The following is a 25,263-nucleotide window of genomic DNA, read 5'->3' as shown; positions in this document are numbered from 1 at the left end:
AGTTTGGGTTTAGTTGAAGATGAGCAAAGAAGGAAGAGGGGCAGGAAGTCAAAGATAGTAACAGCGACATGCCATTGGATAAAAAGGGTTTATTATTTGATTGGAGACACATAGGACACACACAAAGACAAAGCGGGGTCGTTTCTTCTGCCACCTACAAAACCCCAATTTTTCTTTTTAAAAATATGTTTGATGATATATACTTCAATTTATCTTTATCCACTAACTTAAGCTTTGAATCAATCCGTGATTTAAGTTTAAATAATATTTAATTAAATTTACCTTCACCTATCAGTTTAAGTTTTTTGGTCAATTGGTGATTTAAGATGGTATTAGAGCAAGTGAGGGGAGTGTTAGATGATATATAATTATATTTACTTTATCCATCAATTTAAGCTTTTGGGTCAATTGGTGATTTAAGAAAACAAAAGTTGAAGGTGTAATTGCGATTATACCCTAAAACTTATAAAGTATGGTAGTAGTTACATACATTTTGTAGAAACTGAAACAATTATATACGTTTGAGGGTTCATTTTGTTATTATTTGGGAGTCTAATTTCTACGACTATTGCAAGGTTTGTGAGTCCAACTTTACTATTAAAAATTTGAAGGTGTAATCATAATTATCACCATATTTCAAGGATGATTTTTGCTACTAGTGCAAAATTTAAAAAGAAGAAAAAATTGCACATGGGTTGCACTTAAAGAAGCCTTTTACGCGTGTCATCACCCCCAAAAATTGTACTACATTGGACCACAAATCATGTCTCTTCACTCTCTCAAAGACTTCATCCACAATTTCCACAGCCGCAATCCCTTTCTTGAAACATAACCCTGATTATTATTATTTTTTCAATCTAGCTCTACTAATTAGTTTTGTTTTACCCATTAATTAAACTCCTTTTCAATTAAATAATAATAATAACAATATACAAGTATCAAATCATAGGGATATCTAGTTGTATTTCTTGAACTGTACCTATCTCTTTGTAATTAAGTTAATAAAAATGTTTCTTGTAATTGAAGGAGATGTATGAAAATGACTCAAATGTCGCTCTCCTTTTGGTGGGTTCTTTTTTTTCTCCTCTAAAAAAAGATATGTAATGGATTTTTTTTTCTTTTCTTATTTTGTGCAAAGTTTTATCCCTAAGGGAATCACTTTGGAGGAGGGGGGGCATTTTGCCTCATTTTGGTGATGCGTAAAAATGTATCTTACTTTTATTTATTTATTTATTTTTATTTTTGGTAAAATTCAGTGAATTGTATCTGGACCATTGCATTGAAGAAAATGATGATGAAATGAAGTGTTGTTATAGATGTGTGTGTGTGTATATATGTATACGTACTCATTTGGAGTTATTTTCCATGTCGGTTTCATCACAACTACTTTCAAAAGTTAAAGAGAGAAGAGAAAGAAAAAGGGTAAAGCTGTTTTAGTGTTTTTAGTTCCTTTGTCCAATTAAGGCCTCTTTTTTTATACTGAGTTTACAGGCTGTTTTGTGACAGGTGGAAACTCTTTTCCAATGGTGATTTGGACCGGATTGAATGAATGACACCTGGAATTTCACAACTTCCTCCCTATAAAATTTCTAGTACTACCCTAGTATCACTTCTTCGAAGTGTTCGTATATATTATTAGACTCCACGCTATTTTTTGGATCTCACATTATTTTTAAAAGCATGTTGTCTTACCTGATAAATAATAAAGGAAGGTATTAGAAAATTTTCCTAATCTAATATGTTTCTAAAAAGTTTTTTATTCATTATGCCAAAGCGATTATTGTTCAACTTGACATGTAATATATGTTGACAATTAATAAGTTTGTGATGCAAATCTCCTCATGCACTATTATACCATATTCATTATTTTTCATAATTTAAGAATTGGACAAAATTCATAAAATAAAATAGGAGCAATACTTGGGCGCATCTTGTGTTACATCGTCCATTGTGCATCTCCCTCCAATCACAATCACACGAGGAAAAAATTGTCACATGAACAATTGAATCCATTTTTGTAGATATTTACAGATCAGGAGACATAATATTCCCTATAACACTGAAATCAGTTTATATTATTTTTGGAAAGTGAACGAACAACCGTCCTTTTCCGTCTTACAATGTTTTTGAATTGGATACAACTTAAGATGGTAATCGAGTATTTTTTTTTTTATAAACTATTATTTTATTTCATGACATACCAAATATTGAAAGATAGAAATATTTAGTACCATAATGGTAGATTTTTTCTCTTTTGTAAAAGGCATAGTTGGGGGAATATTTGGTATAATTCACCTCTTTCTAATTCAATAACTTGAAGGGTGTTTTGATTTGAGGATAACTCTTCCCCTCCTTTTACCTTCTTATGGCAATCATATCAAACGTGGATTTGCCAAACAACCCTCCTTTTTTGTTTGTTTCTTTTTTGCTACCCCCAACATTAATTGGGTTGTTTTTAACTTTAATTTAACCACATCAGCTTTTTCCTTTTCTTTTTTCTTTCTTTTTTTTTTTTTTTTTTTGGTTAAGAAAATAAACAAAGTAATAACCCTAAAAAAAGCTCCCCTTCTTGGAATTTGCCCACATTAAGATTTGGATAAGGATGAAGTTTACAATAGCAAATAGCATTACGACACTATATGTTAAAAAAAACAAAAGAAGAAGAAGAAGAAGAAGAGAGATGAACATTATATAATTAATGCGTTTGCTTAATCTAGGGTTTTTTTTAAAAAAAAAATAATGATAATATTTGATAATTAATAATTAATAATGAAGAAATACAGCGAGGCAAGAAAAAAAAGAAAAAGAAAAAGAAAAAGAGAGACGCATGAGCGTGGGAGATGTGATTCCCTTTGTCTGTTTATTTATTTATTTATGATTAATATAATTTTAAAGTGTTTATAATTAATAAAAGAGGGTTTCAAACTAATGGGTGTCATGTTTATCCCGACACATCCAACCCATGTTTCCCCATCTTCCAACTTCAAGATCATATGCTAATTAATCATTTTTTTTTCTTTTATATAATCTGGAATTAATCACATTCATAAAATAATAATTATATGAGTTTTTTTTTTAATTAAAAAAATGAGTTGCTAGTTTTCTCTTATCACATTGGGTTCAATCCCCCAAAAATAGAACTAAACTGTGAAATTGAGCATAATTTATGGAGGTGAAATTAATTTTTTAAAATTATAGGGGCTGAATTTGCAAAACTATATCATTAATTTTTCAAAAGAAAGAAGATTTTTTTGAAGGGTGGGAAGAGGGGACCCCCACACACTTGGAAGGCAGGTATTATGGTTTGTACCCTACTTGGGTGTTGTTGGATGATGTGGTAATCTACCAAATATCACCACTATTACAATACCCTTTATTTATTTATTTTTTTATAATAATATTAATAGTTTTATTATAATTATTATTGTGCTTGGTCACTTTGATGTGTTTCCACTCCATCATTATATGATTAATTGTTAATTAGAATTCAAATGTGTATTAAAATCAATCTTGAAGTTCACTCTAGCCCTTAGAAAGTGTAAAATGTGCAATGTCAGAAGAGTTTGGATCAGTTGGAGCTACAATCCCATGTGTTAATTAGAAGCAAACAAATAGAATTATGAATCTATAGATAAGTATTAATCTCATAGAAGCATCTTTCTGATTGTTATAATTATTTTGATTATTGTAAAAAAAAAAAAATTGTTTTAAATGAAAAACTATTAAAAATATCTATAGTCAAATGTCACTGTCTAAAATAGAAAGTGATAGGCCTTTTGTTACATTGATAAATAAGTTTTTTATATTTAAAAACAACCCAAGAGAAATAATATGATAAAGATATTGAGTTAGAAGTTGAATCACTCATACCCGATTTGATAACCATGTGATTTTTTGTACTGAAAAATTTAAATGGTTTTCTCTTAATTTTTTTACAATAGCTTGTATCTTTCTTTAGTAAAAAAAAAAAATGGATTTTTTAGTCAAATTATTAAAAAAAAAAAAAAGATTTTTTTAGCTAATTTCAAAACTTGGCTTGATTTTCTAAAATATTGATAAATAATCACAAAATAAGAAATTTAGGGATGGAAATGGTGTTCATAAACTTAATTTAGAATAACTACAAACTAAAACCCAAGTGATAGATAAACGAGATCTTAAATTTTAAGTTTTTATCTAATAAATCCGTCATATTTAAATGTATCGAAATAAGGTATTAAACTTTTAGTCATTTTATAATAGAATAGAATCTTGAATGTTAAAATGGTCTCAAAATAGTTGAATTTCAACTTTTGACGTGTGATCGGCACATTGATTTCTAAAAGTTAACACATTAATCATACAAATTTTTGTATAATAAAAAAGTTTATAAATTTTTAAAGATATCAAAAATGTCAAAAATGTTTCCAGACCCATAAAATGCTAGATAAAATGATTAAGAATGTATTTGTTGCTTCCAAATTTTTAATATCAAAATAAAACCAAAATTTAGATATCTATTGGACATTAAAAAAATCAATTAGAGAAGTAAAATTTAAAAAAATAATATATATAATTTAAGGTGTTATAAACTAATAGGCTTATTGAATAAAAGGGCATAGAGACCTAAGTTGTCGCTTTTAACAAAAAGCCACAGCACCCAAACATCCAAACAAACAAAGGCCCTAAGGCCTAAGGCATCCCAAGGACATGATACAAAAGTAGGCTATCAGTCCCCATATTTGGGGCAAATCAAAGCCAATCTCCCAAAATATTTAATTGCCTATCTTTTTTTAATTAAATTTTTATATTAATTTATAAATTTTGTCTTCAAATCTTTTAATATACACTATTAAATCATTCACCTATTCGACAACTTTTAAAATTTACAGACTTACTAGAAACAAATTTAGAATGTAAAGTCTCATTAGACATAAGATTTAATTTTATATTTAATAGATCAATCAATTTTTTTAAAAAAAAATAAATACATTGAAGATTTATTAGACACAAAATTGAAAATTTAGAGACTCAATTACAACTTTAATGTAGGATTGAATGTTGAAGAACTTTTTAGACAGTCTTGAAGTTTATAAAAAATAAAAAAAAAAAAAATCAAATAGACATGAATTGAAAAGTAACTAATAAATCAAATAAAACTATAAAATTATTCATTAAGTTTTGAAATTTGTGTTTATTTGGTATATGAACTTCCAAAAGTATATAATAAGTATATAAATTTTCAATTTTATATTTAATGGATCTATGACATATTTAGTTGTTTTAATAAGTAATTTATCTATTAGATATAGATTTGAATTTCGTCTAATAAAATTCTAAAATTTCAATTTTGTATTTAATAAGATCGTGCATTTAAAAAATATGAAAGTTTAATGATTAAATTTGTAATTTTTCATCATTATTTAACCAGGTATATTTCTTTTATCATTTTTAGTTCAAAGAATATCTTTGAAACTTTTGAAAGTTTAGATATATATTTTAAAACATAATATAAAGTTCAATGACATTTTAACTAGTTAACTTATTTTTTAGTACAACAATTATAATAAGATGAGCTTATCAAATTTTTAAAGAGAGTAGATGTCAATTATCCGCTAAGACGTTTCGTTGGCTATTATCATCGTGGTTATTATTATTATTTGGTTGGTGAGGTTGATAAAATAATGGTTGGGAAACGTGGAAGGTTGAGGAGCGAGAATGTAAAATGATATGAAAAATGGTTTTGATTAGTAGAGAAAGTGATTAAATTAAAGACAAAAAATTAATTAGGGTTTATAATTTCCAAGCTGGCCTTGCTTTCCGAGTGATTAAATTAAATGTATTTGATTTGGCGATATGCTTTTTTGGCATGCACATGCCCTCCCCCTCACTTTTAATAAATAAATAAATAAATAATTTATTTATTTATTGGCTACTAAGTCTTCCAGATATGCTTACGTGGCCCTCTAATTTTCAATTCCCAACTTGATCTCCTTTCTTTTCACTACGAGAATCAATGCATATTCTTGTTTCGATTTTTTTTTTGATTTAATTACTTTTATTAAGAAAAAAAGATTAAAGCTTTCTGCAATTTACGTGAATTGGATATATGTTAAAGAAACAATATTTATATGGTTAAGGCCATAAATAAATTTAAAAGTAGGAAGGAACTAGAAGTACTTTGTCTGAAAGTGTGACTGAATTAAAGCGAGCTTAAAATATGTTCTCTCGACAAATAAATATATGGGTGACAACATTTTTATAGTTGGTTTATGTTCTTAGGAAAGAATAATGGAGTTTTTATAGCCTTTTAAACTATACAAATGTGTCTTTTTCTTTGCATGTTATAAGTTTATTTTTCAAATTTTGAATACTTTAGGGTTCTTCCATGTATGGAAATACGAAGTTATAATATTACAAAAATAACAAAATTTAAAATTAATTGTAAATATAGCAAAATCTAGCTTTATACCATAACAAATGACTAAAAAGTCAAATTCTTGATTTTAGTGATAGAGATCCAATCACTTATATACTTAATATTTTATTGGTTTGAGATTTTGTGTTTGGTGATAAACTTATTGTTTGTCTTTATATGTAGTCATCTCGATAATTTGAGACCAAAGAGATGACCAAAACCTACTGTATGTTGATAGACTCTAATAGATGTTTAATTTGCCTGATTTGCACTAACTTTAAAAATTTTATTATCTTTGTAAATAATTAGTATGATTTTGCCATTTGCTACAATTACCTTTTGTACTCCCTTTTGGAAGTTATTAAATGACATTTGAAATATTTGAAAGTTCAAGAGTATTTGTATTTTGTATAATTTAGCCTAAAATATACTCACATCCAAAAAAAAAAAAAAAAAAAAAAAAAAAGAAAACCATAAAACTCACCCTAAAAATGACACATAGGAAAATCACAATTTTTTTTTCTATTTCCTAAGTTTTAAATCGAAAAGGCCCATTGGGCCCAATTCTCCCGGAGGCCCAGTTCGTTGGTTTTTGGGTATTCCCTGGCGGCCCAATTTAGTATCGTTGTGCAATTGGAAGATCACATTGTTATGGTAATGTAATGAAAAGAGGACAAAAGGATAAATAAAATCATTGCACCTTCCCCAAAGTTTCTTTTAAATAAAAATATTTTAAAATCCCTATTTTGTTTTTCGTGTTTTGATTATTTTGAAAGTTATGCTTGTAGTTTTGTATAAATTCTTTACCTTAAAAAAACACACATTTAAAATCTAAGTAGAATTTCAAAAACAAAATCAAGTTTTCAAAAATTACTTTTTTTAGTCTTCAAATTTTAACTTAATTTTGTGAAACATGTTTAAAGAGTAGGAAGAAAAAGAACCAAATCAAAATTAGCACAGCTCAACTGTCATAGTGTTGTATTATCAATTTCGAGATCAAAGTTTTGATTCTTCCATCTCTTCAATTTAATCTAATACCTTTGTTAAAAAAAAGAAAAAGTAAAATAACTATAAATATAAAGAGTGGTTATAAACTTAATTTATAAAAATAGAAAACTCAAAACAAAAATGGTTATCTAACCAACTTGAATGTTGAGCATTGTCCTATATTTTTAAACTAGATTTATGTCAATGAAGCATGTGCTGTTCTAATAATTAATAATAATAATAATAATAAAATATCCATCATTTGGCATTGACAACTCAATTGAAATATATATATATATATATATATATAAAGGAAGACTTAAATTAAATTTAAATCTGCAAACAGCCCGTTGCAACAAAATAAAAACAATAAATAAAATACGCTATTTGATAACAATTCGTTTCTGAATTATAAAATCAAGCTTGTATTAACATCTAGTTGTTTGTTTTTCTTTATTTAAATTATATCTCATATAACATTCTTTGTTCTAAAAGAATACTTGAAACTAATAATTTTTAGCTTACAAGGGGCGAAACACAATTTATATTTAAAAAAAGGAAAAAATAACTGAAATCATTTTCAAACAAAATCCAATCTTGAAAACTAAAACATGTACTTTTAAAATGTTATTTCCGTTTTTCGAGTCTATTTGGTAATAATTTTGATTTTACAAATGTTTGTAGTGACTATGTGAAAATTTTAATGCTTTTTAATGCAGGATAAAATTGATTATAAATTAATTTTTCTTAAAAAGTTTTTTTTTTCAATTTATGTTGGATTTTAAAATTTGAAATTGACCTTTATAAAAAAAACTCATATATCTTTCATCTAATTATTATAACTTTTTAATAGACTTTATTAGGGGTGTAAAGCCTTCCTCTTTAAGTTACAACTCCAACGAAACGATCAACTATCCAAAACTTTATTCTTGCAAAGACTCGTCTATAATAAAGACAATTTCTACTGTGAGATTGAAATCTAGTTTCTCATATAATGATAGATTTCCATTTGTTTCACTCCAATTACGGAGGAACCAAAGGATGAAGGTCGTCGATAATTACATCTTGGACGTTGGACCTAAATAGGAAAGCAAGAATGCCAACGCCCAACAAAAGCTTCTAAACTGAAAGGAATAAAACAAAAATAAGAATTCAAGTAATTAGAAACAAAACAAGCTATACAGTGAGGCTATGAGCAACTTGATTACAAGCACAAAGGCAAAAAGAAAAAGAGATCATTCCCATACGTCTCGCAATAACACCAATCTCATCAATTGAATTCTTCACTCCAACTCGATTTTCTATTTTAATTTGTATCCTTATTCTATAATAATTTTCACATTTAAGTTTAAAAATTACAAGTTGGAAATCAAATATGTTTTTCTAATTTTTTTTTTTTTTTTAAAGTATACCCAAAAAATTTTTGGGAAGCAATTAATTTGAGAATATATTTTATATCTTAAATTTTAGCATAAGCTGAAAATGGAAAAGTCTTGAGATTTTTCTATAAAGGCACACCACATGATTTTCCTTTTCCCACTTCTCTTTCCCTTTTCGATATAATTTACGGTACATAGGATATTTCTAATGGAGGGTAAAATGAGAGTAAAAATCTAAAAATATATCACATATTTAAAATATTTGTAAATATGAAAATTTTGACTAGTCAATTTTTTTATTTTTTTAATTTTTAATTTCACTCCCTTTGTTTGTTGCCTTATTTTGTTTCACGCCTTCTTTTTAAAAAACAACAACAACAATTATTTTCCTAATGTCTTTCTATGGGATTGTCGGTCTCTTTATTAGCTCCAATTTGTGGTACACAATTTTGTGGAATGTAGGTAGCGGTTATGATCGATTCGATAGAAAAGAAGAAATAGTGTCTATTTTTTGTTGGGAGTTTCCTGAAAAAAATCGTCGAATCTTAACTGGACACTTGATTTGATTCATCATTAATGTCTTATCTTTGTAGATGAACTACATATGAAAATTTTCCTATTTTCCCATACAAAATCAAGAAATTAGGAATACTTCTTCTCTTTGGGATATCAGGAATATAAGCTGAAACATCTCCCGATTGGGTCTCAACTATTGGTAAAGCAGTCATACTTCCTACACCTTAAGCAGAACTTGATTTAGCGGCTCTTTCCAAAAGGCGTGAATGCAGATAAAAAACATCTCCCGGATAAGCTTCGCGGCCCGACGGTCTTCGTAAAAGAAGAGACATTTGTCGATAAGCTTGTACTTGTTTGGAGGGATCATCATAAATGATTGAAGTGTGTTCGATTTTTGCTTCTTTTTCTTATTTTTTATTTTTTATTTTCGTTATTTTCTCCAGCTTTTTCTAATTCACTTTCTTTTTTCTTTTTTCTTTTTTCTTTTTTCTTTTCTTTTCTTTCTACGATTTTTGCTTCCACTTTTTGTTTCTTTCCTTTCTCTTTATTTTATTTTCTTTCATTTCTCTTATTTTTGTTTTTTTATTTTAATTTTCTTTCCTTTCTCTAGTTTTTATTTTTTTTTTCATATAAGAATTATGAAGTTGAATTTCGTACCCAATATTTGAAAGTACCCAATTTATGAATGACTTAACACCAACAATCATCAAGTGTGATTATTATAACTAAATATAAATAGCAAATGAAAGCATATTTGAAATAAACTATTTCTTTTAGTCCACAAATTTGCACCATTTTTATAAACATTTCTTAAAAGTTTGAAATAAAAAAACGAGAACAGTTATTAAACAAGTTTATTTATCAAAAAATGAAAACTACGAACGATATCAGACATAGTTTTTTTCCTTTTTATTTAAGAGTATGATGTCTATTCGAAATAAGCTTGAAAAAATGGCATAGATGACCCAAAATGAAGGGTACGAATTGAAATATTTGTGTATTTTGTGTACTGGATGTTTACAAAATCAAATGAAAAATAAGGGTTTGGTTTGGTTGTTCGTTGTGTTTTACAGAAGTGTCCTTGAGAGGTAACAAAAAGAAAAGGGACCGTACGAATGTTTGGAAAGGACAAGGGAAGGGACCATGAGGTGGTCAGTAGCTATCATTGATAGAAACTACCTCTGATGGCATATTATTGATGATTGAAGCTAACACTGATAGCACACTATCGATGATAGAAGCTACGACAATAGTGCATTATCGGTGATAAAAGTTACCACTAATAACATGTTATCGGTAATGGAGAGCTATCATTGATAGCATCTTATCAGTGATGTTATCAATGTATCGTCGATAACCACGATATGAGTGATATTAGTGATATTGGTGATACATGTTAGGTGAAATCTATATATCGAGTTTATTTGAAAGTTCGTAACTAGTTATAGAAGTCTATCATTGCTAGCCTTAAGTGCTAATATTTCAAGGTTGATTATAATTGATGAAAATTTATTAGTGATAGCGATTGATAGCAGTTATCAGTGATAGCCAAAATATAAGATTATTAATGATAGTTATTGTGTTTATCTTTCAAAGGTCATTTATGAAAGTATATTAATGATAGCCACTAATAGTTTTCCATCACCGATATAGCTCAAGCTTTCGAAGTTGTTAGTTTTCTTTCAATATTGATAACTACCTATAAAAGTTTATCACCAACAACCTTAGCTGTTAATGTTTCAAGATTTATTCTAATTGATCGAAGTGTATCAATGATAGCCATCAGTAACTGATAGCAAATTAGAAGCTAATATTTCGAGATTGTATTAATATTTCTCAAATTAAAAGCTACCACTGATAGCAGCTATTAGTGATAGCTTTTAATTTGAGAAAATAAGGAAGAAGCGAACAAAATAGTGACTAGGCATGGATTTTTTAGTATTTTATAATTTTTTGTTCTATATATGTAATTATTCTATTTTTGTATTATATATTATATTATTTTGAGTTTTAATTTGGAGTTTTTTTTTTTTTTTAAATTTTATTTTAGTATTGTGATTAGGAAAACAATTTAGGGAAATATAGTGGTTTTGAAACTATTTAGAAACCTATGGTTGTTTTGGAGTTTTCGAGGCGGGGGTTTTGTGTAAAATATTTTGTCGTCGAAAAGAAAGGTCGAGGGTTTGACCCTCAACCTAAAGGAAATTGAGAAGAGGACGAGGGTTCAACCCTCGACCTAAAGAAAATTAAAGAATCGTTTAGTAATTATACACGATCACACACAATCGTTTAGTAAATTACAATGCGACCATTTAGTAATTGTAACGACCTGACCCCGTAGGACTTAAGTTAGGCCGTTACTAAATATATACATGCATGGAACTCAAAACGACACTCGGTTATGGAGAAATAAATACTAATTAAATAAGGTAAGTTCAAAAGACTTTCATTAAATTCAAATATTAAAATAATAGTAGGGTACTCATAAATCATAAAGGATAATAAATAAGTCTGAAAAACGATTCTTAAAAGTAAGTTTTAAACATCAAAACTAAAAGTTAAGAGAAACATGAAAAGAACTCTAAATCTCATGAGCGGAAGCGTAAAAAAAACTAGTTCCAGTGGCTCGATCACGAATTCCCCTTGTCCATCGCCAGTGCATCTCTACCCTTACCTGAAACAACATGAGTATAAAACATTCAGTAAGTAACCCCACTACTGGGGTCAGGTTAGGCATTTATGTCCTCTAATGAAACATATAAACTGCTCTAGTTCTCATGGGACACATATACATATGAAACAAAAGGAGACTGAGTTCTATCCTACTATAGTTAAATATGCCCACTACATCTGGTGAATCCCGAAGGAGATACAAAACTGGTGAATCCCGAAGGAGACACAAACTGGTGAATCCCGAAGGAAACACAAACTGGTGAATCCACACAAACTAATGAATCCCGAAGGAAACACAAACTCTAATGGGCATCTAACTAATGGACATTTGCACAATCTCAACATCATAATCATCACTGTATACCTCAACATCATCATATCAAATACAACCATATGGAAGCACATACCATCTCATATTAGCATTCAAGTACATATCATCTCATACTAGCATTCAAGTGTCTATATGCACAAATAAATAATCCAAATCTTGTACCAGAACATACTTTGATCATATTATATTATCACTATCATGTTGTCATTCTGCCATAACATTCATTTATCATGCTAGTATACATCTAATGTCTGACTCGTGGGCAATTCCAGTAGTAAGATTACTTAGTTCAGACTTAAACCCTAAATAACTAACAAGTTTATCTTCTCCTAGAATGGAATAATCTTGGATCAAAGTTCCAAAGTTGAAGTTTAAGCTGAACTCGCTCCCAAACTTTGCAAACAAAGCCAACCAAAAACATAAACTGTTATTAAGTTTTCAAGTCCAAATTTTACAGCAACATCAACCAAAACAAAATGGTTTTGAATCCGCTGAACAGCCACTCCAACATTTCTCAGACTCAAATATAAAGTCAAAAATAATTCGAATAAGTTAACTTTCATTCCAAATTTAATGGGCCCAATCTTCTCCCCAAAACTTCACAAAACATCTTATCCAAAACTATCAGATCCGGCAAAACCCAACGATGACGGCGGTGGCGGATGGCGAACAGAGCAGCGCGAAACGATCGACAGCGAATTCGATTCGTCGGACGACAGCTGCGGACGCCAAGCGCGAACGATCGACGGGCACTGGTGGGGGCGGACGAACGGCTGGAACCCTCTTGATTTGGCGCGCCGCGGCTACCGACACCGAGGCATTCAGCGGCGTGGACGAACAGCTTCGCAACTGGCGGCGGCGAAGTGACGCAGTGCAGATGTGGCGTCGATGGCGGCTGGAGGTAGGGCTTCGGTGACGGAAAAAAAATTGAGGGGGCGGGGGGCGCGGATGCGTGAAGAAGAAGGGAAATCTTTCATTTTTATAAAATAATAATAATAATAAAAACTAAAAAGGAAATAAGTATAATTATATTTTATTCTACTTTATATTATTAAATTACTTTCCTTCTCGAAAAGAAATTAATTTCTGTCATTAATTTTCAAATTGAATAATTTCATGCCCACAATTAAATTTTCTCACTTACACTTGAAGTCCAAAATCCCAAAAATGCCCTCCAACTAATAACAATTACTGAAATTCCAAATAATGAAATTACATTATTACTAAAAAAAATATACGGGGTGTTATAGTAATTATACACGATCGCACACAATCATTTAGTAAAATTACTATGCGATCGTTTAGTAATTCTTTATTAACGTAACAATAGGTGCAAACTTCAGGAAAGAACAAGTGAACGATGAACAACTTCTTTATTAGACGATAGGAATCAAACAAGATTTATTAGTCGCTTACAAAACGCTAAACGATCGTTTACAATCTCTCCACGATCGTTTAGTATGACTAAACGATCGCTTACTAAATCCTCTGCGATCGGCCACAAACTCCTACGCGATCGCTTAACTATTAATATTACACGATCGTCTTCTCATAACCTATACGATCACATACCTTTTACTATACGATCATCTACCAAGTGCTACACGATCGTTGAGCTTTACTACACAGTCGCCTAATGGAAGTAGACGATGAGCGACACGTTGCGATGGCTTCTCCACGACAGCGTCTGCCGAACTCCCACTCTCGATAGCTCTCTTTCCTCACTACGCGATCGCCCACAAACTCCTACACGATCGCTTAGCTATTACAATTAGACGATCGCCTTCTCAAAACCTATACGATCACCTACCTTTTACTATACGATCGTCTATTAAGTACTACATGATCGCCTAGTGGAAGTAAACGATGAGCGGCACGTTGGGATGGCCTCTCCACGACAACATCTTCCAAACTCCCACTCTCGAGAGCTCTCTTTCCTTACTACACGATCGCTTAGCTATTATAATTAGACAATCGCCTTCTCAAAATTTATACGATCGTCTACCTTTTACTATACGATCGTTTACCAAGTGCTACACGATCGCTGAGCTTTACTACACGATCGCATAGTGGAAGTACACGATGAGCGACACGCTACAATGACATCTCCAGGACATCGTCTTCCAAACTCCCATTCTGAGAGCTCTCTTTCCTCACTACACGATCGCCCACAAATTCCTACACGATCGCTTAGCTATTACAATTAGATGATCGCCTTCTCAAAACCTATACGATCGCCTACCTTTTACTATACGATCATTTACCAAGTGCTACACGAACGCTGAGCTTTACTACACGATCGCTTAGTGGAAGTACATAATGAGCGGCATGCTGCGATGGCCTCTCCACAACAGCGTCTTCCAAAATTCCACTCACGAGAGCTCTCTTTCCTCACTACATGATCGCTCAGCTATTACAATTAGACGCTGCGATGGATTTAAAATGAATCTGAATCTCTGCAGTGCGCGTTAGAGTGATTTGAACCCTTGACCTTCTTTAAAACGAATTAGAATCTCTGCAGTGTGTCAGCGTCTCGTCCCGTCCCATCCATTTAGTTTTCCCAACACCGAACCCGTGGGTCAAGTTTTGAAAACTCGACCTTTAAGCTTATAACCCCCCTCATCTCCTCTCATTTTCTCACTGGCTTCGTTCTCTCATTCTCACTGCCTTCAGTCTCTCATTTTCTCATTGCCTTTATTCTCTCGTTCTCACTGCCTTCAGCCTTCGTTCTCTCATTCTCACTGCCTTCAACAAATCTTCTTCTTCTCCCACATTCGTCTATTAAATTGTGAGGTTTGTACCTTTACTATACAAAATTTCATTATTTTTTAAAGAACTATACATTTTGTTCCTATTCTCATACTATTATATATATATATTTTTTTATAGTTTTTGTTGTTGTTTAGGAAACAAATAACAAAAAAGGCAACGTTAAATTTGTGAGTTTACTATTTATTTATTACTAGTTTTATTATATTTAGTAGATCTAGCATGTTGAATTCAATAATATTTACATATTAATGTTAGTAGTTCTTTCTCAATTAGTGTTAATCTTAGGAGTTGTTATTAGTGTTAATCTTATGGTTGAGATGTTATACCAACATGTTAATTTTATTTATATTTTATTTGTTTTTGTTTGTATTTAAGTATAGTTTATTGTTATGTTTAAAAAGTTGATGTTTATGCTAAAATATTTTTAGTTCAATACAAAATTATTATAATTTCTTGAAATATATTTCTTATGATATTTGATTTTTTTAGTATTAACTTTGAAAATATAGTTTAAAATAGTTTGAAAAAGTTTAATTTGTTATTATGTTTAAAAATGGTTATAAAAAGTTTAATATATTGTTATGTTTAAAAAGTTGATGTTCATAAACCTTAAAAAGTTGATGTTTATAAATTAAAAAGTTTAATATTTTTAGTTTAATACAAAATTATTGTGATTTTTTTAATATACTTCTTATAATATTTTATTTTATTTTTTGTATTAAATTTGAAAAAATAATTTAAAAAAATTTATTGACGATTTGGATGATTCGGTGTAAGAAGTGGGAGGAAGGTTGCAAGTGGAGACTTCGTGCAATAAAGAAAAAATCGCATGGCTTATTCGAGATCACTAAGTACAATGAGCAATATACATGTTTTTATTCAGAACTGAATCAAAATCATGTGCAATTGGATTCATCAATGATTGCACACACATCACAAAACTTTGACCATAATACAAAATTGGATCACGCACCCTAATATGCCCGTTATGTGCAATTGGATTCATCAATGATTGCACACACATCACAGAGCTTTGACTATAATACAGAACTGGATCACGCACCCTAATATGCCCGTCATGTGCAATTTATTGTATTTTCAATTTTTTTTATTGTAATCTATAAAGTTGTACATTATTATTTTAATTGAGAAATAAATATTTTTTTTATCATGTATATTTAATTAAGTGTATATACTTTTATTGTATATTCAAATTTTTTATTATAATTTATAAAGTTGTACATTATTTAATTGATAAATAAATAATTTTTTTATCATGTATATTTAATTTAGTTAATTAAGTTGTACATTATTCTTCTAATTGAGAAATAAACATTTTTTTAATTGATAAATAAATATTTTTTTCTTTCAGATCATGGCTTTAAACCCAAGACATCACGATGTTTTGTACAACCAATCTATTCATCGATCATCTGTTGTATGGCGAGATCGTACTATTGGATAAATATCTTGCAGGTGTCGAGAGGCAATTCTCCAGCGCACTATCCCATTCCACCCTCGAATACTATTGCTACTCCGCACATCTAAATTTTATAAGGTTGCCTGATTGGGATTTATTCACTTAGACTGACATATGATCACGACCTTGGTCGAAAGATGAAGGCATGAGACACATACATTTCATATGTCTATTGGAGAGTGCACTATCACTCTACAAGACATAGAAGTGTTGTTGGGGTTACCGGTTGACGGTGAACCGGTCAACGGAGTGATGTACGATGACTAGTCACAAGTTTATCAATTGTACCTCGATGTGACCCCACCTGCTGACAAAATTAAAGGATCGAGGTTAAGTTTGATATGGTTAGGAACATAATTACGTTAGCTCACAGATGATGCAGACGAGAAAACTGTCATAAGATATGCACGAGCATATATACTACAAATGATGGGTGAAAGTTTGTTTTCTGACAAATCAAGTCATTTTGTTTACTAGATGTTCTTGCCACTATTAGCTAACCTCTATGATGCGGGGCGGTATTCGTGGGGTGGAGCATGTTTGGCATGGTTGTGTATAGACAACTATGCAAAGCAACAAGACCTGAGGTTCGTGAGATAGCTGGGTCTCTTATACTTTTGCAACTATGGGCTTGGGAGCGATTTCCAACAATCGCTCCACAGCTACAACATGTCAATGACGCTTAGTTAGCTGGACGAGACTACAATTCTCGGTATGTTATTTTAATCCAATTTAATTTTTATACTACTGATCTAATTAATTTAGAATCTAAATTATCAATTTAAAAATCTAGGTGGAGAGAAAATTTTTGTGTGACTAGAACAACCACACATGTAGTCAGCCAGTACTGATACATGTTTGTATCTGCTTCAACCTGATTAGGTACATTACACTTAACCAAATTGATGATTTTATACAAACTTTTATTGTATTTGTCTTTAATGTTCTCCAATATAATATTTTGTGTTTTAGGTTATTTGGGAGCCGTACAATATTATTATGCATACTTTGTCCAATTTCTGTACGAAATGTCAAAACATATGGCGGACGATGAGTCCTCTCATATGTTTTCACATTGGTGAGTGACATCTTCCTGACAGGGTGATGAGACAATTTGGTTTTCAGCAAGATGTCCCATCGCCTTGTAATACTGAACCCGTACTGCATGATATCGACTTAAGGACTGTAAAATAGTCCGAACAAGTTGCATATTTGGTAGTGCGATGGCCTATTGTGCAAGGTTTATTGCAGGTGGGGTTTCTATTGAATCTTTTGATAGGGATGTCACTCAAGACTACATTAATTGGTATAATAATATCATAAGGCGCTACGTCACTTGTCCGGGAGCAACTGTGGGTCATCTGGTAAATGAATGAATATTATCTAATTATTTTTATTTTAAATTTATTTTAAATATTATCTAATTGTTTTATAATTCACAGAGATCGAATAACAGTAGACTTCGTGATGTTGTGAATGATCCGAATCAGGTTCTTGCTATATGTAGTGATAACCAAAACTATATGGAGGAGATACATTATATATACGATATACCTATTGTTCCTCCACCAGCTCCTAGACGTAGATGACTTGTTCGGGAAGAGGATAAGTTTGATGAGGTTGCCCATAATGTGGATGAGTTGCCTCCTGTAATGCAGACGCAGAGTCAAACTGATTATGTTAGTCCGATAATGATGATGCCAACATTTGGTTCAAGACATTATGACTCAGAGGCTGGTCATTCTTCTTCATACGTGCATGGACATGGTTGGGGTCGTGGAGAGCATAATGAATATTTATATTATGAAGCGTTTGCAGAGGTACCAGAGCAACATCAAGAAGAACCAGAGAAACCTCAAGTTCGAAGTCAACAACAAAAACCAGCTAAAAAATCGACGATGTCCGTCTTGTGGGACACATTGATTTTTGTAATTATTTTTATATAAATGAGATATTTTAATTTACACTTTTTTTATTTTTATGAGATATTATTTTTTTAATTTGTTCTTTTTAGAGTTAAGTTAAATAAAATAATAAAATATTTTTAGAAATTATTTTTATAAAATACAAAATTAAAAAAGGTAGAGATCGAATGTTGAAAATTTGACCTAGTAGGTCGAATTTCATATTAAAAAATATTTATAAAATGGAAAATAAAAAAAATGTAAAGGTCGACATTCGACCTTGGTTGGTCGAATTTTCAACACTCGAGATATTAAAAAAAAAAAACCATATTTTTGTAAATAGTTTCAAATCAAATTGTTTTTAAAAGTACGGTATTATTTTATTCATCCCGTTTTAATTCCATTGATATAGCTAGCTTTTTTTTTTTTTTATAAAGAATGGAAAAAAAAGAGAAAATAATATGTTTCTAGAAGAAAAAAAAGGGGAGGGTAATTTGCGGTAATTACGAAAAACACCATAATGGTCCATAGCTGGCAACATGCCCAACAAAAAAAACCAAAGCCCCGAAGTGTCTGCCATTATTTCGGACCATCTTTTTCCACCTGCCACGTGTTATTTGAATCATAATTTATCCTCTTTGTAAAATTACCAAATTCATCCCTATATTTGACATTTCCTACCTATTTACCCGGTTTTATTTCTTTTTTTTGTGATTTGGTTATTCAAAAATATTACTCAAAAAAAAAAAAAAATCAAATCTAATTTCGAATTAGTTTTTTTCCCCCTTTTTTTCTTTCTCGAAGAAACTTTGGATTAGTTTTTAACTATCTTTTTTAAAAATCACCAAATTTCAATATTTGGATTAATCAAATTTTATGAGTTAAATTATAGTCATCAACCTTTCAATTTCGTATTCTCCAAATTTGTAAAATCTTAAAATGTAAACTAAGTTATTGAATTTTTGTATTTCGTATCAAATAGGCTTATGACATATAATAAATTTTGTTCTTAAAACCAACAAATATTTTGTATAAAAAAAACAAAATAAATAGTGTCTAATAGATTATCAAATTTTAATTTTCTATTTATCGTGCTAGTGAAATTGAAAAATGTCAAGATCTATTTGATGTAATTTTTAAAATTAAAAAAATGTAAAAATTAGACTCGTTATACACAAAATTCAACTTTGAAATTTAAAGTGCAAGTAATTATTAAGAACTTTTAAAGTATAAGAACATGATTGTTAAGGAACTAAACTTAAAAATTATAATACGCATATACTTTCAAAAGAGGTAATTTAATCTTGAACTTTCACAAACATTTCAAAATACTTTTGAATTTTTTTTTTATTTTTAAATTTTGGATAAAAAATGAGATATGAAATGACATTATAGTGACCTATACTTTAAAAATGATAGAATTACATTTGAATTTTCACAAATATCAAGGAAAAAACTTTTGAGTAGAAATTCTTTACAATTTTGAAAATTTAATATATAAAATGATGTCGCAGTGACTTAGAACGAGAATTTAGATGACGATGATCATATAAATTTAGATCACTATTATACCATTAAAATCTCGATTTCTGAAAATTCTAAAGAATTTATATTGGAATGGTAGTATTGAAACGTTGATGAAGGTGGAGGGATAATATGCAACTTCTGGAGAGTAGAGGGGTAATTTTGAAATAATCGTTATATTTGAGCGAAAATTATAAAATGGCTAATTGCTACTCATTTATAAATTTGGTAGTTTTAGGTGACGTAAATAATCCAAATTGTTAGCACCTCAAGTCAAAGAAGAAATTTGGATCGAAAAGCCTCCAAACCAGTCCTACTCGGAGGCTTTCGGAAATTTGGATTCCGCCGGTGGGACCTTGAGGTTGAAATTTCATCCCCTTTACAGATACGAACGAACTCATCCTCTTTTGATTTTCAATCCTCTTTACCCCTTCTCCATCTCCAATTCCGCCATTGGACTTCCATTTTCACTTCACCATCATTCCACAATTTCCTATTCTTCATGGGGAAGGGAGGGGGTTGTGTTCCCAGCAAGAAGAAGGTCCCTTCATCTATTGCCGCCGACGCCACCGATGATGCAAGACCTCGCGACACCAAAACAACTCCCCCGATCTCTGTTGAAGAAGATCACCCACAAATTGGTTCATCGGGCAATGCCACTTCCGATGTCTCTGTCTCGGTGTCGCATCCAGTTGAGAAATTGAAGATATTCATAGTGTTTTACTCCATGTATGGCCACGTCGAAAGCTTAGCGAAGAGGATGAAGAAAGGGGTTGATGGGGTTGATGGGTTTGAAGGGATTTTGTATCGGGTGCCGGAAACCTTGCCGGCGGAGGTTTTGGACCAGATGAAAGCGCCACCCAAGGACCCGTCCATCCCCGAGATTTCAGCCGCGGAATTAGTAGCTGCTGATGGCATTTTGTTTGGCTTTCCCACCAGGTTTGGATGTATGGCAGCGCAAATGAAGGCTTTCTTTGATTCGACGGGGCAGCTCTGGAAGGAGCAGAAGCTTGCAGGGAAGCCTGCTGGGTTCTTTGTTAGCACAGGAACTCAAGGGGGCGGCCAAGAAACAACTGCGTAAGCCAATTCTGTACAACCTATTTTTATCTTTGCCTGTGTAGCAATTGGAAATGCGAAGTCCTAATTCGTTTGTGGCTCATTAAGTTAGATACTGATCAATTTGATATGGCCTAGGGGTATGTGGATGGTTTAATTATATATATGGTTCCACATATAATGTAATGATCAGTTCAAAGTGGAACTCCAGCTGGTTTGGTTAATTAAGACTCTTAATGCACTAATCTTTAGGTAAACAATGGAATTTACCCTTCATTGTCGTTCCACTCATTGCAATTCGTTCTGTTTCTGACTCGCAAAGGAATTCTGAGTGGAGGTAATCAAACTTTTTTGTTTGTTATACATTTGGTAATCGTGATTTAGGCCTTGAGATTATGTGAAGGAGAGCTTAATGAAAGATAAGTGAAAAACCAGATATATTCATGGCAGAGGCTCAGAGTTGACTTTTGAAAAATGGTGGATATCAGTACTCAGTCATTAGTTTGGTCTTCCTTTGTCCAATAGAACCCGCTTGCCTCGGGTTTAACCTTTTGTCTTATTTAAATTGCAGGCAGTTATGCTTCAGAAAATGGTTTCTTTATCCATGAGGCTTGCTTCAGAAAAATTAAATTCATAAGTTGGTGCAATGGATTTCCTTCTACTGCGGTTATTGTCCAATTTGAAGCCTGTTAGCACTTAGAGGAGGATTTATTATCTAGGTTTTCGGAGTTGCTATAAAATCTTTTAGCCTATTGATTGTCTGTAGTTATCACGTTGATCATTTTGGGTTCTCTTGTGAAAATACACTTCCTCTCAACTCAACGATTATTTATTTACCTCTGTAAAAATTGAAGCCCTTCTTGCACGACTCTAAAAATTATGAGTTGGTTCAATTTTTCATGGGTTGATCCTAAATGCTCCTTGCACTCACACTTTTTGTTGCAGATGGACTGCAATTACCCAGTTAGCACACCATGGAATGCTGTTTGTTCCCATTGGCTACACTTTTGGTGCTGGTATGTTCACGATAGACACAATACGAGGGGGGTCTCCTTATGGTGCAGGAGCTTTTGCTGGTGATGGCTCGAGACAGCCAAGCGAAACAGAGTTGGCACTTGCAGAGCACCAGGGCAAATACATGGCTGCTACAGTCAAAAAGCTTTTCCAGGCTTGATGAAATGCCTTGTTTCTGATAAAAAAAAAAGAATCCATTTAGATTGCAGCAATCGACCCCCATTAAGATTGTTTCTTCCCTGTCATGTTTTCATTCAAAGTATAGTTGTCTCGTGTTTGTTTGGGCATTCTTTTTACGTCACATGATTGTGCAAAATATACAATGCCCTGTGTGGGATTTTTTTACCGTCGTCTCTCTGTACATGGTTTATGATTCATGGATATGGTGTTTGTCAAATAATGTTGTGAAATGTGGAATTTTTTCTTATTAAACGTTCTTCTTTTTTGTTGGAAATGTAATTCAGTCGGAGGTTCAAATGGCACTATTGTCTTTAGCTGTCTATATTCTGAATTTTCTTTATGGTATTTTACTGTTCCTATTATATATCAAACAATTTCGTGGTACTTGGCTACTTGTATTCATTATTCGAATGAGAATATCAAATTTTTAGGGGGTTCGGATTGGTAATCGATCATGGCTCACGGGGTGGGGTTTCATACTCATTTCTTCAATTCCACAGAAGCTTGTCCATTCACAATGTAATTTTCTTTCATCACTCAACCATTCTGTTTCATAAAAGCAGCTTCAGATTTCATCACTCCATCTGCCAAATTCAAGTAGGACAGTCATAATTTAGTAACATGACAAAGCAACCTTAATTATTGTCAATAACTACATTTAATTTTCATAATTGTACATCTCCCTCTTCCCCAGTCACTAGTCACTATACAAATATCTCTGATTAACTTTTCATCCATCCATCTCTTTTTCTTGCAGGGGTTCATCCAAGCTTCAACTTCTTCTAATTGCCCATCTGTGCCACACTTGAGGTTGGTGCCTTTTCTTCTTTATTTTCCTTTTCCTCTACATTTATCAGTGTATATTTTTTTTGCTTGGAACAGATCTGGCTGCAGCAGACTTTGAGAAATCATTCATTCTCTGTTCTGTTTCCCTTTTGGGTGTGATTTTGTTGGGATTGTTCTTGTAACCTAACTTTGGCATTTGAACGGTCAATGAGATCTGATGAAACCTTGTTATACAGTTATACTGGAAATTATGTAAGAAGAAGAAGAAGTTATTTATACGATAAAACTATGAAAAATTGTAACATGACTAAACTGACTAATGTTGTACTTGGGGATGCTACTGCAAGACCTAAAAGTTTGAATATTCTGAATGTGAAACAAGGTGTATGTGGATGGACTCTGATAATCTTGGAAACGAAGGTGGCGCATTGATGGGTACGACAAGAACATAAGAAATAGCAAGAGGAAGAGGGCTAGTAATATTGATGCTGCGCTAAACTGTATTGTCAACACCATGGAACAGATACCAAAAGGAATGTTTTTGGCTACTGAACAGTGAAGTTGTATAAAGAGTGTATCATCATCAGTTGTTAATCCAACCTCCCTTGTAATATCAGAGTTATTTCGAACTCTTGTAAAGATATGGTTCCGGTGCAATAGAGCTATTTGATGTATTTTCTTTTTCTTTAAGAGTTAGTTTACGACATTTATTCTATTTTCTAGTAAAAGAGTTGGGACATACAAGATATTTATTACGAACTTCCGTAATAGGTGGGTAATAGAGTGAATATTCTTTCTTTCTCTATCCTTGGTAACGGAAAGAAAACATACTCTTTTTCAGTTTGTAATAGAGCATTTAACATACTATGTCCTACTTCTAACATCTCTAGCAAAAACTGCTGCATGAAACCAAGATTGGCGAAGATAACCACCAGCAGTGCGTGTTGGACGAGGTGTTGAAAGCTCATGGTTTGACAACTAGCCAACGGGCGGGCATTGACGAGGCGAGATGTTGGTCATCGATTGACTCGAGACGGAGTACTTTCTGATGTTGCCGGATTGAGAAATGGGTCTCGTGAGTAGATGTGATCACAAGTAATAGTCATGTTCATTTTGTTGATGGTATGATTGTATTAGGGGTAATGTTCCTATTTTGTTTAATGGCATATCAAGCTAATAGATTTTTGTTTAGAATGATTGAACTTTTATGTTTGGTATGAACAAACTTGTTAAGACAATAAATTGATTGCATTATTTTAGCTTAATCCAAGTTGATTAGTTTTATAAAAATGGTTATTAGAATCGATGCTGAACAATTAAACTTATGTAGTGAGTGTAGAAGGAAGACTTTGATTAAAAATCTGAGAATATATTGTCTAAATATAAACAAGAGGACTTGAATAGAGCATCGATCATGATACTTTTGATGCTCCCAAAAAGCTACAATATTTTATTGTTGCTTTCAGAATATGTATTTTAGTCAAAATTTTTAGTTTGTTTTATTTTGGTCTTATAACTTTTAAAACGTTTATTTTAATTTTTTAACTTTAAAAAATAATTATTTTGGTCTTTATTTTTATTTTAATGCTAACAAATTAATAACGATATATTTAATTTTAAAAATTGAATGACTATAAAAAAGCAATAGTGACAATAAAATAAGTTAACCATTTAAAATAAATAAAGAATGAAAATGTGATTGATTAGACCATAGCAAATGAAAATGACATTCTTGAATTTGTAATGGATCCCACCAATTGATTTTGTTCATACATTTTAATAAACTATATCGTTCCACTCTTATTCATTTTTATTTCAATCCCCTTGAAATAAAACAATCTAAAAATAACTTTCTACTTACACTTTCAAATTCATCAAATGGATATGAACTAAAACGAGGAATGTATAAAAATCAAAATTTGAAAAGGTAAATTAGTGTATTTGACAATACCATTTTCTTTATTTAATGATAATTCTTTTCTTTTTTCTTTAAATCATAAGATTCGTAACTTAAGATTAGTCAGTTTTAATTTACTTTTGAAATTCAGTTAAGATTAAGAGTACCAAGATTTTTTTTTTTATGGAAGATTTTTACAGGCAAACATTAAGTTATAACCAAATTTCTTATAACTCTTAAATTTTACCACATTAGACACTAAACTGAAACATTTGTTGCAAATTTTAACTTCTTTCGTTCCATTTATGCGAATTAATTAACATGAAAAATAATATAAAAATATCCCTAAAACTCACTAATTTCCGAT

General features: G+C 31.3%; 1 protein-coding gene, 2 long non-coding RNA genes and 1 pseudogene across 3 annotated transcripts; all 4 read left to right on the top strand.

Moving 5' to 3' along the window:
- Positions 1-17,758: 17,758 nt before the first annotated feature.
- Positions 17,759-18,458, top strand: LOC150037176 (uncharacterized; annotated as a pseudogene).
- A 1,732-nt stretch (positions 18,459-20,190) lies between these two features.
- Positions 20,191-22,515, top strand: LOC120073991 (Quinone reductase family protein). Its single transcript, XM_039026945.2, has 2 exons — positions 20,191-21,040; positions 21,965-22,515. The coding sequence occupies exons 1-2, from the start codon at positions 20,466-20,468 to the stop codon at positions 22,191-22,193; spliced, it is 804 nt and encodes a 267-aa protein (XP_038882873.1). The 5' UTR covers positions 20,191-20,465; the 3' UTR covers positions 22,194-22,515.
- On the top strand, positions 21,217-21,896 carry LOC150037175 (uncharacterized). Its single transcript, XR_016528190.1, has 2 exons — positions 21,217-21,356; positions 21,591-21,896. It is a non-coding gene; the product is annotated as an uncharacterized LOC150037175 (long non-coding RNA).
- An 82-nt stretch (positions 22,516-22,597) lies between the features above and the next one.
- On the top strand, positions 22,598-23,520 carry LOC150037174 (uncharacterized). Its single transcript, XR_016528189.1, has 3 exons — positions 22,598-22,732; positions 22,971-23,023; positions 23,382-23,520. It is a non-coding gene; the product is annotated as an uncharacterized LOC150037174 (long non-coding RNA).
- Positions 23,521-25,263: the final 1,743 nt, after the last annotated feature.

This window comes from Benincasa hispida, chromosome 3 (genome assembly GCF_027475165.1).
Source record: "Benincasa hispida cultivar pf3 chromosome 3, pf3_genome.v1.1, whole genome shotgun sequence".
In the NCBI taxonomy this organism is placed as follows: Eukaryota; Viridiplantae; Streptophyta; class Magnoliopsida; order Cucurbitales; family Cucurbitaceae; genus Benincasa; species Benincasa hispida.
This window is presented reverse-complemented; position numbering and strand designations above follow the sequence as displayed.